The 12,974-nt window shown below is 52.6% G+C and overlaps 1 protein-coding gene across 1 annotated transcript; it reads left to right on the top strand.

Annotated features, from left to right (window-relative positions):
* The first annotated feature begins 307 nt into the window (after nt 1–307).
* Nucleotides 308–12,957, top strand: LOC132592576 (microtubule-actin cross-linking factor 1-like). Its single transcript, XM_060278178.1, has 9 exons — nt 308–882; nt 2,101–2,154; nt 2,339–2,500; nt 5,401–5,567; nt 10,345–10,504; nt 11,443–11,527; nt 11,742–11,992; nt 12,383–12,502; nt 12,751–12,957. Exons 1-9 carry the CDS (start codon nt 328–330, stop codon nt 12,955–12,957), a joined length of 1,761 nt encoding a protein of 586 aa, XP_060134161.1. The 5' UTR covers nt 308–327.
* The last annotated feature ends 17 nt before the right edge of the window (nt 12,958–12,974 follow it).

Here is a 12,974-nt window from a genome sequence, read left to right as displayed (position 1 = left end):
GGGAGGAATGAATCTCTGTACATAGTTTTTCTTTAGTTTCCTTAGAAGTTGTAGTTGTATAAGTTGTAAGGTTAATTCTTCAATAAATACTTGAAGGAGAACTGGAATGGGTGAGGGGCTTATTCCCACATGGGGCTCTACCACTGAGAGAAGATTCTGGAAGACTTTCTGTGTGGCTCTGCAGACTGAAAAAGGAACCCCCAATGATTGGCATGGTGCCTGCTGTGGGTGCCATCCTGGGCAGGCAAGGTGGCTTCTCCTGCTCCTCCTGCTCCTCCTCCTCTGTTTCAGGCAGGGCTCTGAGCACTGTCTCCTCGGCAGCCAGCCATGGGCAACGCGGGGGGCAGGCCCAGCTGCCTGGGGGAGAAAAGCCAGAAGCCAGACGACTTCCTGAAGGACTCCTACCTCAAGGACCTGGGCCTGGCGTCTGGGCGCCCCTCCAGGAGGAACAATGCAGGCGGCCAGGGGGCCGCCCCTGAGAAGCCTCCACTCAGCCCCCGGGTGATCGAGAATGGCTGGAGCGTGGTGACACTGGGGGGCCCCAGCAAGAGTCAGCAGGGCAGCCCCCTCCCCAAGCAGAACAACATGGACGTCAAGGTACAGAACGGGGGGGCCCTCAGCTGCAGCAACCCCCTCAAGGCCCAGCTGGAGGCGGTGGTGGGGGCTGCGTGGAGTCCCCCCATGGGGCTGGCGCACGGGAGCGGCTGGGTCTGGAAGCCCCTCACCACCACCGAGGTGACTGAGGTGACAGAGGTGACGGAGACGGTTGTGACGGAGATCGTGGAGGTGACCGAGTACCCCGGGGGCGACCGGAGCAAAGAGCCCACCGTCACCAGGCGGGTCAAGGTGCTCACGGAGTGCGCAGGAGGAGCCCTATCAGAGGTTAATAGATGGGGGGAGCCCAGGACGCCCCCATTCTTCCCCACATACACATGCATTGCTTTCACTCCCTTTGCTACTCCACGTTTTGGCACTGTGGGGGGGGCTGGGAAAGTGGGCTGGAAACTGGGAGGCCCCTAGTCCAGATCCCACTTTGGCCCCAAGAGGAATTCGGGGGGGGGGCATCTGTGACACACAGAGAGGTGCCCGTGCTACTGAATCCCTGTTGCTGGAGACTGCAGGAGGGGAGAGGTCTCTCGCACTCAGATCCTGCTTGCTGGCTTCCTGTCAGGGCATCTGGTTGGCCACTGCAAGAACAGGATGCTGGGCTAGATGGGGGCCTGATCCTGCAGACTTTTCTTAGGTTCTTACGTTCATAGAATGAGGCTGGCCCGCCTTACAAGGTGGTTGTGTGGATGACGGAGATAAGATCATGTATGTACAGCTTTTTTTTTTACCATTGTGGAAAATGAGGGGCTCCGCGTGGGGCTGAGTTGGAGCTGGTCACTGTGCTCCCCAATATGTTGGTGCCTGCATTGAGGCCAGCTGATTGCAGCATTGGTGCTGTCCGCCCTGTTCATCTGCTCCACACACCCCACACCCCCAGGCGCCTGCCGTTTGGGGCCCTCTCCCAAGCTCTTGGTGAGGAGGCCTAGGTTGTCAGGAGCTGCCTGGGGTGCCTGGCCTGGGGGCGGCACTGGGTGGGTAGGCGGGCAGGGGCTCTGGGAGACAGTCTGTTGTGTCAGCAGGAAGGCAGCTGGATCCAGCTCTGCAGGCAGGGCCCCAGCAGAGCTACCCTCAGATGCCAGGCATTGGCCCGGCCTGATTCCTCCCCTTCCCTGCGTATCCAGAAGGCCCCCCTCTGAGCCAGGCAACCAAGGCAGTTCCTGTGGAGGGAGACCCCCCCCTTCCCCATGCAAACCTGGTGCTGCTGGTTCCCCTGAAGCAGCTGCCCACTCCCCCTCCCACCTGTGCCAAGTAGGCAAGGAAGGGGGATTTCCTCGGCAGGTGGGTTTGGGGATTTCCCGACGCAGCAGAGATAGTGGATGCCCATCATGCTGTGCTGAGCCCTGATGGAAGTGCTGGCCTGAGCCTCCTGCTCCCGTGTGTGTGTGTGTGTGTGTGTGTGTGTGTTAGTGGGGAGGCTGCTGCAGGCCCCCTCCCTCCATCCTGAGTTTGAGGGTGCAAAGCCTCTGCCCTGTGCCTGGTTTTCTCCCGCAGCTCCAGAACAGCCAGGGGGACCCTCTGGAGCCGTGGAGCAGCCACAGCAGCAAGGTAAGGGCCAGGGCACGGAGGCAGAACCTGCTCAGCCACGCTCTAGGGCAGGGGGGGGGCTCGGGGTCATGCAAGTCAGCATCCCCACCGCCATGCTCCCACCAGGTGCCAGGAGGCTTTTGCTTTGGGCCTGGGGCTCCCCTCGCCAGAGCGAAATCTGAGCTCACCCTCCTTTCCTCCCCAGGCAACTGCCGCCTTCCTTGGAGAGGTGTGGGGGGCAGAGCAGGCCCAGGTGACCCTGAGGAAGCTTCTCACTTGGGTCAGTGACATGGAGGAGCTCATGGCCAACCAGAAGCCCCCGTCCTCCGAAGCCAAAGTGGTGAAGGCACAGCTGCAGGAGCAAAAGGTGAGCTCTTGCGCAGGCAGGCAGGCAGAATGGGTGGGTGTTGTGTCACACACCTTGGGGTGCCAGGCCTTGGCGAGCAGGGGAGGGTTGCCAAGATGATAAAGGGCCTGGAAACCAAGACTCATGAGGAGGGAGGGAGGGAGGGAGGGAGGGAGGGAGGGAGTTGGGCACAATTCAGCCTGAAGGGGAGAAGGCTCATCCACACTTGCCTATATTCCTAGAATCATAGAATCATAGAGTTGGAAGAGACCACAAGGGTCATCCAGTCCAACCCCCTGCCGAGCAGGAAACACCATCAAAGCATTCTTGACATATGCCTGTCAAGCCTCTGCTTAAAGACCTCCAAAGAAGGAGACTCCACCACACTCCTTGGTAGCAAATTCCACTGCCGAACAGCTCTTTCCTCACTTTCTAGGCTCAGATCTGAGCTTTCCAGGTCCGGGTCCGAGGGCTGTTTGTTTGTTTTGTCCTGCCATTGTTTAACCCCGGAATCGGAGCAAACAGCAACATGCAGAAAACCTGGTTGCCACTTGTTCTGGTTCTGTGGTGAAACCCCAGGACTTTGCTGGATGCCCGGTTCCCCTGTCAGCGTACGAAAAAGAGAGAAGAGAAGCAGGCAAAAAGCAAAAGCAAAGCAGGTCTGGTGCCTTTGTCGGGACAGAGATTCAACCTCTCTCTTACAGCAAAGAAAGGAGGAACTCCCCCCCCCCAAACAAAAGGGTGCTCTGCCTTTTCTCACCCAGCAGTGAGAAACCCCACCCCTCAGATGCCAGTGGAGCATGGACAAAACATCAAAGGTGCATCACAAAATTAGGAGGAGTTACAACTGGTCAAGCAGGTCAAGATTACACCATGTCCACCGAGGCATTTTGTGAATTACAGGTCTCACACATTCTGCGTGAGAATTTCCATTTGGCCTTGACATTTCAGTTTTGGCAAGTTCCAATCCAGGGGCAGAAGAGACACCTTCTATTCATCAGGCAGCCTGACAAACATCACAAGAGAGCTTATCAGTTTCTGTGATTGAGGCAGTTATTGTCTTGGAGAAACCCTGTTTGACACTTCCTGGCGGGGATTATGGCAGCAGTGTGCGATTTAGTAAGCTTATTTAACAGAATGAATCATTTACAAATCTTTTTACAATGCATTTCATTTTCTTAGCCAAACAGTTGATGCTGCCGTGCAAGTTGTTACATTTGCCAGCCGACAGTTGCACTTATAAAACAAGTGATATTGCCTGCTCTTTCCCAAACCTGGCCATGAGGGGGCGCTGTGGTGCACCGATTTTGACACTGGGAGTTATGGCAGTTTGACCCTTTAAATGTGCCATTCCTGCAAGGGGGTTCCCTGCATTGTTTTTGGGGTGGTGTATATGATGTGGTGCTTTGCGGATTAGATGCGCCTAGATGCCTTTATGGATGTGAATCTAGGGCAAGTGAAGGTGGGGGTTGTGGCTATGATTGCATTGGGGTTGCAATTTTGAGCAGAGGTTGTTGGATGGCCTACTGTGAGGGGTTCTTGAGCCAAGTTCCCTGCGTTGCTGGGGGTTGGCCGCTGCCTGCCTTGTAAGAAGGAGGAGGGGGTTCCATGGGCAAAGTCTTCTGGGGGGCTCTGCACCCCTCTTGCCTGCTGCATTCTCACGGCAAGAAGCAGAGAGAGGGGTCTACTTTTCTCATGTGATAAGGCTGGAGAGGTTAGAATGTACAATTTAATAGTTAGTTATTACTTAAAAGTGTTGGAACAGCTAACTAAAAAGCATAAGGGCTGTACCACAAAATAAATGACAGAATTAAATAAGTGTTAGGGGGAAACCTGTTCTTCGAAGAGGGGTGCCAGAAGGCACGCAGGGTCAGCCACTGTGGCCCTCTAATGCCCTCTGGAGTTGCTGACCATCACTGGACCTTGAAGGAGCAGATTCAGTCATTTTACTGTGCAGAGTGTGAAGGAGGACTTTCAATTGTCTGTCCTGAATTCCCCACTATTCAGCTTCATTGGGTGACCCCGCTGAGGTCAAGCATTACACAAGAGGGAGAGAAACATCTCTCTTTCCACTTGCTGCCTTTTATCCCTCACTGCTCCTGATGCCAAGAAACTCTTCCCCAAAATCCCACCCTGGTGCCGCTGAACCTCTTCTCAAAACCAGCCTTTCCCATGGAAGCCAGGTGGAACTTCCTGTTCAGAGGCAGTCTACCCTTAAATACCAGACCACGGAAAAGGGCTGTTGGAAACAAACCAAAACTGGCTTGATGGGTCTTCTTTGGACTGATCTGGGTTCTTATTAAATGAAAAGGTTCCTCCCGACCCTCGGAGTGGAGCAGGACAGCTTCTTTTGCCAGGGAGCTGTGTTGGGTGTTGCTGTAGCCAAGGCGGTGGCAGACTGGTTGTCCTCCCCCTTGGAGAGTGTCCATGAGGGAGCTTGGCATTGTTAGGAGCGTCCTACTCTCGTGTAGGACCCTGGCAGAGATGCAAGCCTGACTGGCATGTTCTCTCTCTCCTGGTCAATTGTTCGGGAGCTTCAAAAGCTTTCTTCTGCTCGAACATCACAGTGACTGATGCCAACACACATCAGCACACTCAGGGATCCGCAGAGTGTTCGCAGTTCGTGTAACAGACCTCAGCAACTCAGCATTTGGCTAATCTAGTTTATTTACATATAAACACACGTGGAGCACTGCAACATGGCTCCCTCTCTCGCTCGCATCAGACAGCAAAGAGAAAGAACAAAGGACAATAATCCCATTTCACGGAACACAATAACACAAACATCCTGTCTCCGTCACTTCCCACTCTGTGGAATGAAAACATACGCCGTCGTGTGATAGACAACAATCCCATGACTGCAGACACGGGGAATGAATCTCCAGCAGGCATCACCCTCTGTCTTCTCTCACCCCAAACAGCTTCTAAGGCGCCTGCTGGACGAGCGCAGGTCCCATGTGGAGGGCCTCCTGCAGGAGAGATGGGCACCCTCTGAGCCCCCTGGCACCACAGATGGGCACGGAAGGGACGGTGGCCTTGCCAACCTTCAGGAGAAGTGGCGGACACTAATCCAGGGGGCAGAAGCCAGGTGAGTCCCTAGAGGAGGAGGGGGGCCCCTTGGTGGGGGCTCAGGGGTTGTGCCAAAGGCACCATAGAAAATGTGAGTCTGGAGGAGAGATTTGAAGGAAGGGAGAGAGGTGTTCAGGAAAGCAGTTCCGGGTCTGATGGGGAGGGCAGTGTGAAAGGGCAAAGCAGGGGCAATCCAAGGTGTTATACAAAGGGGGGGGGGCATTGGTGCAATTCTTCCCTCACTCACAACATCACCTTGTCAGTCAGAGAAATGAACAAAAACAGAGGCAGGGCCACATAGTAGAAATCAAGGCTGGCTTTTCTTTTTTGTATTCAGGTTTTTATTAATGCTTTTCATAATACAGAAAGATATAGAAAACTAATGCATTTTTTTAAAAAACCAGAAACAAAAACATCTTTTTTTGGGGGGGGGGAAGAAAGGAAAGAGAAAGAAGAAAAGGGAATGGGAAAAAGAGAAAGCAATAAAGAAAGATAAAAAGGAGTTCTGATTTTCCATCTGCTGGTTACATAACATTAACATAAAATTAAATAACATTACAACATTCTGTTAAACAATATTTCTTTGAAGTCCAAGTTTTTAAAAAGTCCAAGAGGGATTCCCAAATTATTGTTAGTACAGTAGTACTAAATATCAACTCATGTTCTTTCTTTAAATATCATCTTTCCCTCTAATAATTCCCACCAACATGCCTCCATATTAATAGTAAATTATTCCATCCTTGCCCATCATGATAAAGCCTCTCCACTGGGGTCACTGGGTCAAAAAGGGACCCAGGTGGCGCTGTGGTTAAACCACTGAGCCTAGGGCTTGCTGATCAGAAGGTCGGCAGTTCGAATCCCTGTGATGGGGTGAGCTCCCATTGCTTGGTCCCAGCTCCTGCCAACCTAGCAGTTCGAAAGCACGTCAAAATGCAAGTAGATAAATAGGAACCGCTACAGCGGGAAGGTAAACGGCGTTTCCATGTGCTGCTCTGGTTCGCCAGAAGCAGCTTTGTCATGCTGGCCACATGACCTGGAAGCTGTCTTCGGACAAACGCCGGCTCCCTCGGCCAATAATGCGAGATGAGCGCGCAACCCCAGAGTCGGTCACGACTGGACCTAATGGTCAGGGGTCCCTTTACCTTTACCTTTATTCCATCCTTGCCCATGATAAAGCCTCTCCACTGGGGTCACATATTGAAATAATATTCCATAATTCTTTTCTTGTTACATATCCTTAAATTCACGCCCAGTTCAGTATACTCAATTTACATTTCCTGTTGTGTTTGCCATAGCATTCTCCTCCTCTGGGATTTTCCGTTTACCTTTCTTCCTATCCTTTTTCCAGAGAGAGAACTATTAATTTAGTAGCATCATTCTCTGAATTTGCTCCAAATTGTATACTGAATGCTTTCTCTCTGCTAGAACTGAAGAAGAGCTAGGACTGAAGGCTTTTCCCCTTCTGAGCGCCACCAATGTCAAAATCAGATCATTTTATCTTCCCCTTCTCCTCCGTCCTTGTATAAAAGGCATTTCTCCCATTTTGTTTCATCATCATCCAGTCCTGCCAGCTTTTCACAGGTATTCTCCATCTCCATTTTTCACTTCATATCTCTCTGATTCATTTCTTTCCCCCTTTCATCAAACACTGATCTGATCATTTTTAATTGTTCGACCATCAACTATTGAACAATACCAACAGTCACTGGGATATCCAAAGGACTCTTTGCCACACTGGATGCGTTTGATGTTATTAACAACTCAGCCTCTTTATAAGTCCTGTCTCTATACACCTTAAGATTTCCACCTTAAGATCACAGTCACAACAATATTATTTTCCCGCAGAGAAAACTTTCAGTTTCCCAGCAAAATAAAAAAATTCCTTCAGTAGCACCTTAAAGACCAACTAAGTTTATATTTTGGTATGAGCTTTCGTGTGCATGCACACTTCTTCAGATACACTGATGGACTTCCATTTCATGCGGCTCAATGTGGTGCCTTCCATAGTTCTAGTTACAGGTAGGTAGCCGTGTTGGTCTGAGTCGAAGCAAAATAAAAAAATTCCTTCAGTAGCACCTTAAAGACCAACTAAGTTTATATTTTGGTATGAGCTTTCGTGTGCATGCACACTTCTTCAGATACAGTTTCCCAGCAACATTCATTTTGGAAATAAGAAAAAGAATTAAAGACTTTTCACACGAGGAATTCCCTTGTTCGTTTAATCTTTATTAACCCCTAGCTGGCCCTGCCACGTGTTGCCGTGGCTAATCCCTGTGACTGCCACCACCCTGTGTTGATCCATGACGTATCACGCCCCCTCTTTCCCCCACCCCTGGGTCATCCCTGTGACTGGCCCCACTGTGTCTTGACCTAGCCCATCCCGTCCTCCCCCCAACCCCCACCCAGGCGAGTCAGTACCTCCATTTGGACTAGTCTGTAAAGGCTTCAGCCTAGTATGTAAACGGCAGCCAAGGTGCTGTTGAGAGGGAAGGTTCTTTTCCCAGCATGCACTTTTGGGTGAGTTGTGTGTTCTGTAACACGGGGTTTTATGTGGCGTAGGTGTGACATCTGTCTTAGCAAACTTTATAAGATTAATCTCATGATAAAAGGTAAAGGTAAAGGGACCCCTGACCATTAGGTCCAGTCGTGACCGACTCTGGGGTTGCACACTCATCTCGCATTATTGGCCGAGGGAGCCGGCGTATAGCTTCCAGGTCATGTGGCCAGCATGACAAAGCCGCTTCTGGCGAACCAGAGCAGCACATGGAAGCGCCGTTTACCTTCCCGCTGTAGCGGTCCCTATTTATCTACTTGCATTTTGATGTGCTTTTGAACTGCTAGGTTGGCAGGAGCAGGGACCAAGCAACAGGAGCTCACCCCGTCACAGGGATTTGAACCACTGACCTTCTGATCAGCAAGCCCTAGGCTCAGTGGTTTAACCCACAGAGCCACCTGGGTCCCAATCTCATGATAGCATGGGACATTGTGTGCAAATTTGAATGCTATTGGTCAAGCGGTTTCGGTGAAAAGTGGAAACACACCCACATGCCGTTTTTACATATATATATACATATACATATACATATACATATACATATACATATACATATATATATATATATATATATATATATATATATATATATATAATGCTTTTCACTCTGCTTTAGACACTTTACTGACCAGTTTTCTTCCCCTTCTTCTTAAAGACAGAAAGAAGCTCTTGCAAATTTTCCAGCTTCATCAGCAGACAGCGAAATCTCTCTAAATTAACAAATTATCTTGTCCCAAAAATGTTTTACAAAGAGAGGATGCAGATCTTATACCCATGAAGGGTCCTTACATGGCATTTGGACACAGTGTCGGTTCTTCGACTCAACTTGACTCATTTTAGTCCCCATCTCAGTCCCCAAACACCAACATCAGAAAACAGCCTTGACCAGAGCATTTCCGGTTACTCCCTCAATCCCTCTTTATCCCAGAGTGATCTGATAGCCAGAACTTCATTCCGATTACCATCCACCACCACATAATTATCTTCTTTCAGCAGAGAGCCAACAAAAGACAGTCAACCTGCCATTTCCTCTCCTGGAAATCCGCAAGGTTGGCTTTTCTTTATTGGTCTATTTGCAAACAGAGTCCCCCCCCCCAAAAAAAATGCAAGGGAGTTGAGAAGCAAAGGTGTGTAACATCTTTTAAAACCTCAGAAAGTATCCGCCTCCCCTTTACAGAAAGACCACCCCAAAAAACGCCACAGATACATCACAAAATGGGTTGCGTATGTAAATCAGATCCTGCTCAGAGTTCATGTTTTCCAACATTGACTCCAGAATCCATTGGCACAGACCTGCTTCACTCATGCGAAGATATCTGCTCCTTTGCTTGGAAACTTATCAATCCTTGTTAAACCAGTTTCACAGAGGGGAGGCTCAGAAAGGATTTCCTACTTTGGGGCAAGAGGGGTTTCTGAGGTCAACAAAGGGCTAAAGATGCCCTCAGTTTTGCTCTCTAGGATTTCCTGCTTCCGAGAGTCTTGTGAGCCTGGTGTGGGGCACATCCATGCACCCCATATGGGTGAGGGTGGGTGTAAAATTGCATGACAAAGGGATGAGGGAGCTCTGGGGACCATTTGCTGGAAGTCAAATCCTAGTGCCCCTTCCTTGTGCAAAGAGATGGATGTGAGGGAGGGCTCCCCTCTGGTGCTCAACCCCCCCTCTCCCCCCCTGCTCTGTCTGGGAAGCAGACTGGAGTTAAACTTCTTATCCAAAGCAGCTTCACCTCTGAGCTCTTCCTTCCTGTCCTCAGCCAAGTCTCAGAAGTCCTTGGCAACTTTTGCCTCCCCACGGACACCCGTATGGGGAGGAAAATCTTCCCCATGTGTCCTGTGGGGCCTTCCTGGAACACCACTGTTCCCCTCCTGCCCTGACATTTGGCTCCCTTCTCTTCCTGGGGGGGGGGGGCAGGGGCGGCTTTCTCCTGCTGTTCTCCCTGCAAAGCGGCTCCAACATGCTGCCTCTCTCTGTGCCGCTTGCCGTGAGCTGCTCTCTGGGTGCCAGAAGCACAAGGAAGAGGCAGCTCAATCCGTCAGACTAGCCAGGCCACTGCTTGCCACGTGCCCTGGATCTGCCTTTTCATGGCGCTAGTCCTCATGGCTCCTTGCTGCCTGTTGTGGCTGAAAGGCAGCCTTTGTGCAGGGCTGTGTGGCTGTGTGGCTGTCTTCTTGGGTCCGGTGAGCCTGGTGCTGGAAGTTGTGCCCGCCAAAAACTTTCCACCCTGCTGCTTCTCTCTTCCAACAGGCACAGCTCCCTGGAGCAGATCCTTCCTGCAGCTCACACCTTCCAGGAGTCTGCCGATGTTTTCCAGGACTGGCTGGCCTCCACAGAGAGGAAGCTGGCTGAGCTGTGGAGAGCCAATGGGAGCCTCAGCCAGGCACAGGGAGCCCTCCAGCAAGTCCAGGTATGGTGGCCTGGGAGGGGCAAGTGGCTGCCCTCAGCGGGAGCCACAAAAGCCTCACTGGGGAAGGAGGAGGAGGAGACCTTCCTGGCACAGAGCCAGGGAAATCCAAGTCAGGTTCTTTTCTTGATTGATTTTTGATTGATTTACCATAAAGCTATGGACAGACTAACCCATAACCAAACAATAACGAACCATACACAGAACATATTCAATATTTTACAAAACAAATTACAGAGAAGCCATTTCCTGCAACCAAGGTTTTAAGGTGTGTCTATACAGCCCAGCCACAATGAGGAGTCTGGAGAGGAGATGTATATCATCCCAAAAGGAGGCCAGTCTGTGTCAAAGAGGTGGGGCTGGGCTTTCCCCCAGACTCCCAAGGAGACCCACAAACTCCCCTTTTGCAAACAGACACAGAAGCATTTCTGCAAGGATCTGGGCAACATCAAAATGTAAACTGGAGATGGGTGGAGGAAGGCTAGGTGAGGGGGGACAGAAGCCCTCCACCCCTTGACCCCTGGAAGAGTGTCTTCCTCCATAGCTGCCAAGTCTCCCATTTTCCCCGGGAAACCCCCGTTTTTAAAGCCGTTTCCCGCTGTCATCCTGAATGGCGAAATATCCCGTAATTCCCCCATATTTCTTCTGGTGCCGCTCTGCCCATGTCTGGGCACCGGAAGTCTGGTGCCGGCGCTGCTCATCCCGTATTTTTCTAACCGGGACTTGGCAGCTGTGGTCTTCCTCACCCTCTTCAAGCCCCCCCTGCTCCTGAGCCCCCTCCTTCCACTTGCCCCACTGCAGGAAGCTGAGGCTCTCAAGACCTCACAGAACTAGCAGAGCCGCTTCAGTCGCCGCCTCTTGGCCTCAGCTGGAGGGGGCAGTTTCCGTGGGAAGGAGGGGGTCTCTTGGCACCCATTCTGCCTGCTCCTGTCTCCCTCCAGGACCTCTGTGAGGAAATCCGGTCCAAGACGGCTGACCTGGAACGGGCTCTGGAGCATGGACAGCGGCTTCTGGAAATGGTGGCAGGCAAGTGGGGGGTGGCAGGAGGGGGGGCAGTGACTTTGGGGCTCCCCAGAAACACCCACCCTCAAGAGATGACCCCGATGGCTCCTCTGGAGTCTCAGCTCCTCCAGGATTAGGTTCCTGGAAATGGGCCCTGGGTTCTCTGGGGGGGTGAGTCTTGGGGCTGGGTGGGGGGTGCAGCTCCTGGGAATGAGCCGATGCTGCTGTCCTCCCCCAGGAGAGGAAGCCCATCTGGCCCAGGAGAAGATGGACTCCCTGCGGATGAGGTTCCTCCTCGTGGGCCAGAGCAGCGCTGCCATCCTGCACCGCCTGGAGCAGACCCTGGAGGCCTCCTGCTGGCTGGGCTCCACCGAGGAGGATCTGGCCCTCTGGCTGCAGCGCTTGGAGAAGGAGCTGGTGCCGCAGGGGGGCCAGCCGGTGGGTGATGATGACGGGACCCGCCAGCTCAGTGCTACAGACAGAGAGAAGGTAATGGGCACTTCAGGGAAGGAGTCATAGAGCTGTAGAGTTGACCTCAAGGCTCATCTTGTCCAACCCCCTGCAATGCCATGTGAGGAGGTCATGGACACAGGAGGCCTGTTGCCTTAAGGCAGGGTATTTGGGGCAGGCCAGGAGAGCTTCCCCAGGGGACACCTGACTTGCCCTCTCACTCTCTGCTGCTGAGCTGCCAGGTCTTCCTTGGAGGAGGAGAAGGACTTCTGGAAGAGAAGAAGGACATGTCTCACCCAGCGACGTCTAGGCTATAAAACCCCCCTCTGTGGGCAGAGAAGGGAACCACCTTGAGTCTTCTTGCCCTCTTTCCCTGCCCAGAGTGGTCTGTCTGCGCCCTCATCCCAAAGGCCCTCTCTTCTGTCTCAGTTTGAGCAGGTGCTGGTCTCCGAGATGGACAAGGTGTCCCACCTGAGCACACACCTGGAGGAGCTGGGCCAGGTGCACCTGGAAGCGGAGGCCATCCAGCGGCAGCTGGCTGATCTGAAGGTGGGTGTTTGGGGAGAGGGAGGGAGGGTTTGCTGGGAGGTCCTGCAGGGACCCTGCAGGGGCACCCTTAGGTGCCTCTCCACGAGGCCAGCAACTATGGTGTTGCCCCAATGCCTCTGGTCTTGGGAGCTGAGCAGGCCAGTGAGGCACTGGAGGGACTGGGCTCCTGTTATCCCAGCCAGCCAGGCTGCTCCTCTTCCTCCTCCTCCTGGACTCTCCCTCCTTCCCTTCCTCCCTGTGGTTCCCAGCTGAGTATAGAGTCAGAGGTGGGGAGGGGTCTAACAGCCAAGCCCTCCGCCCCCATGCAGCAGCCCCTCCGGGCTTGGTGTCTCACCAGCCCTGGGCAGGCAGGCCATCTGACAGGGATGGTGTGCAGGGGGAGGGAGAGGCCTGCCCTGCACACAGGAGCTACGCCAGGGGCCAAGGACCCCCTGCTCTCCCCAGGGCCACTCTAGGAGCAAACCTGCCCGGG

The sequence above is a fragment of the Zootoca vivipara genome, chromosome 8 (genome assembly GCF_963506605.1).
Source record: "Zootoca vivipara chromosome 8, rZooViv1.1, whole genome shotgun sequence".
In the NCBI taxonomy this organism is placed as follows: Eukaryota; Metazoa; Chordata; class Lepidosauria; order Squamata; family Lacertidae; genus Zootoca; species Zootoca vivipara.
Note: the sequence above shows the minus strand (reverse complement) of the source record. Positions and strands in the feature narration are given on the sequence as shown.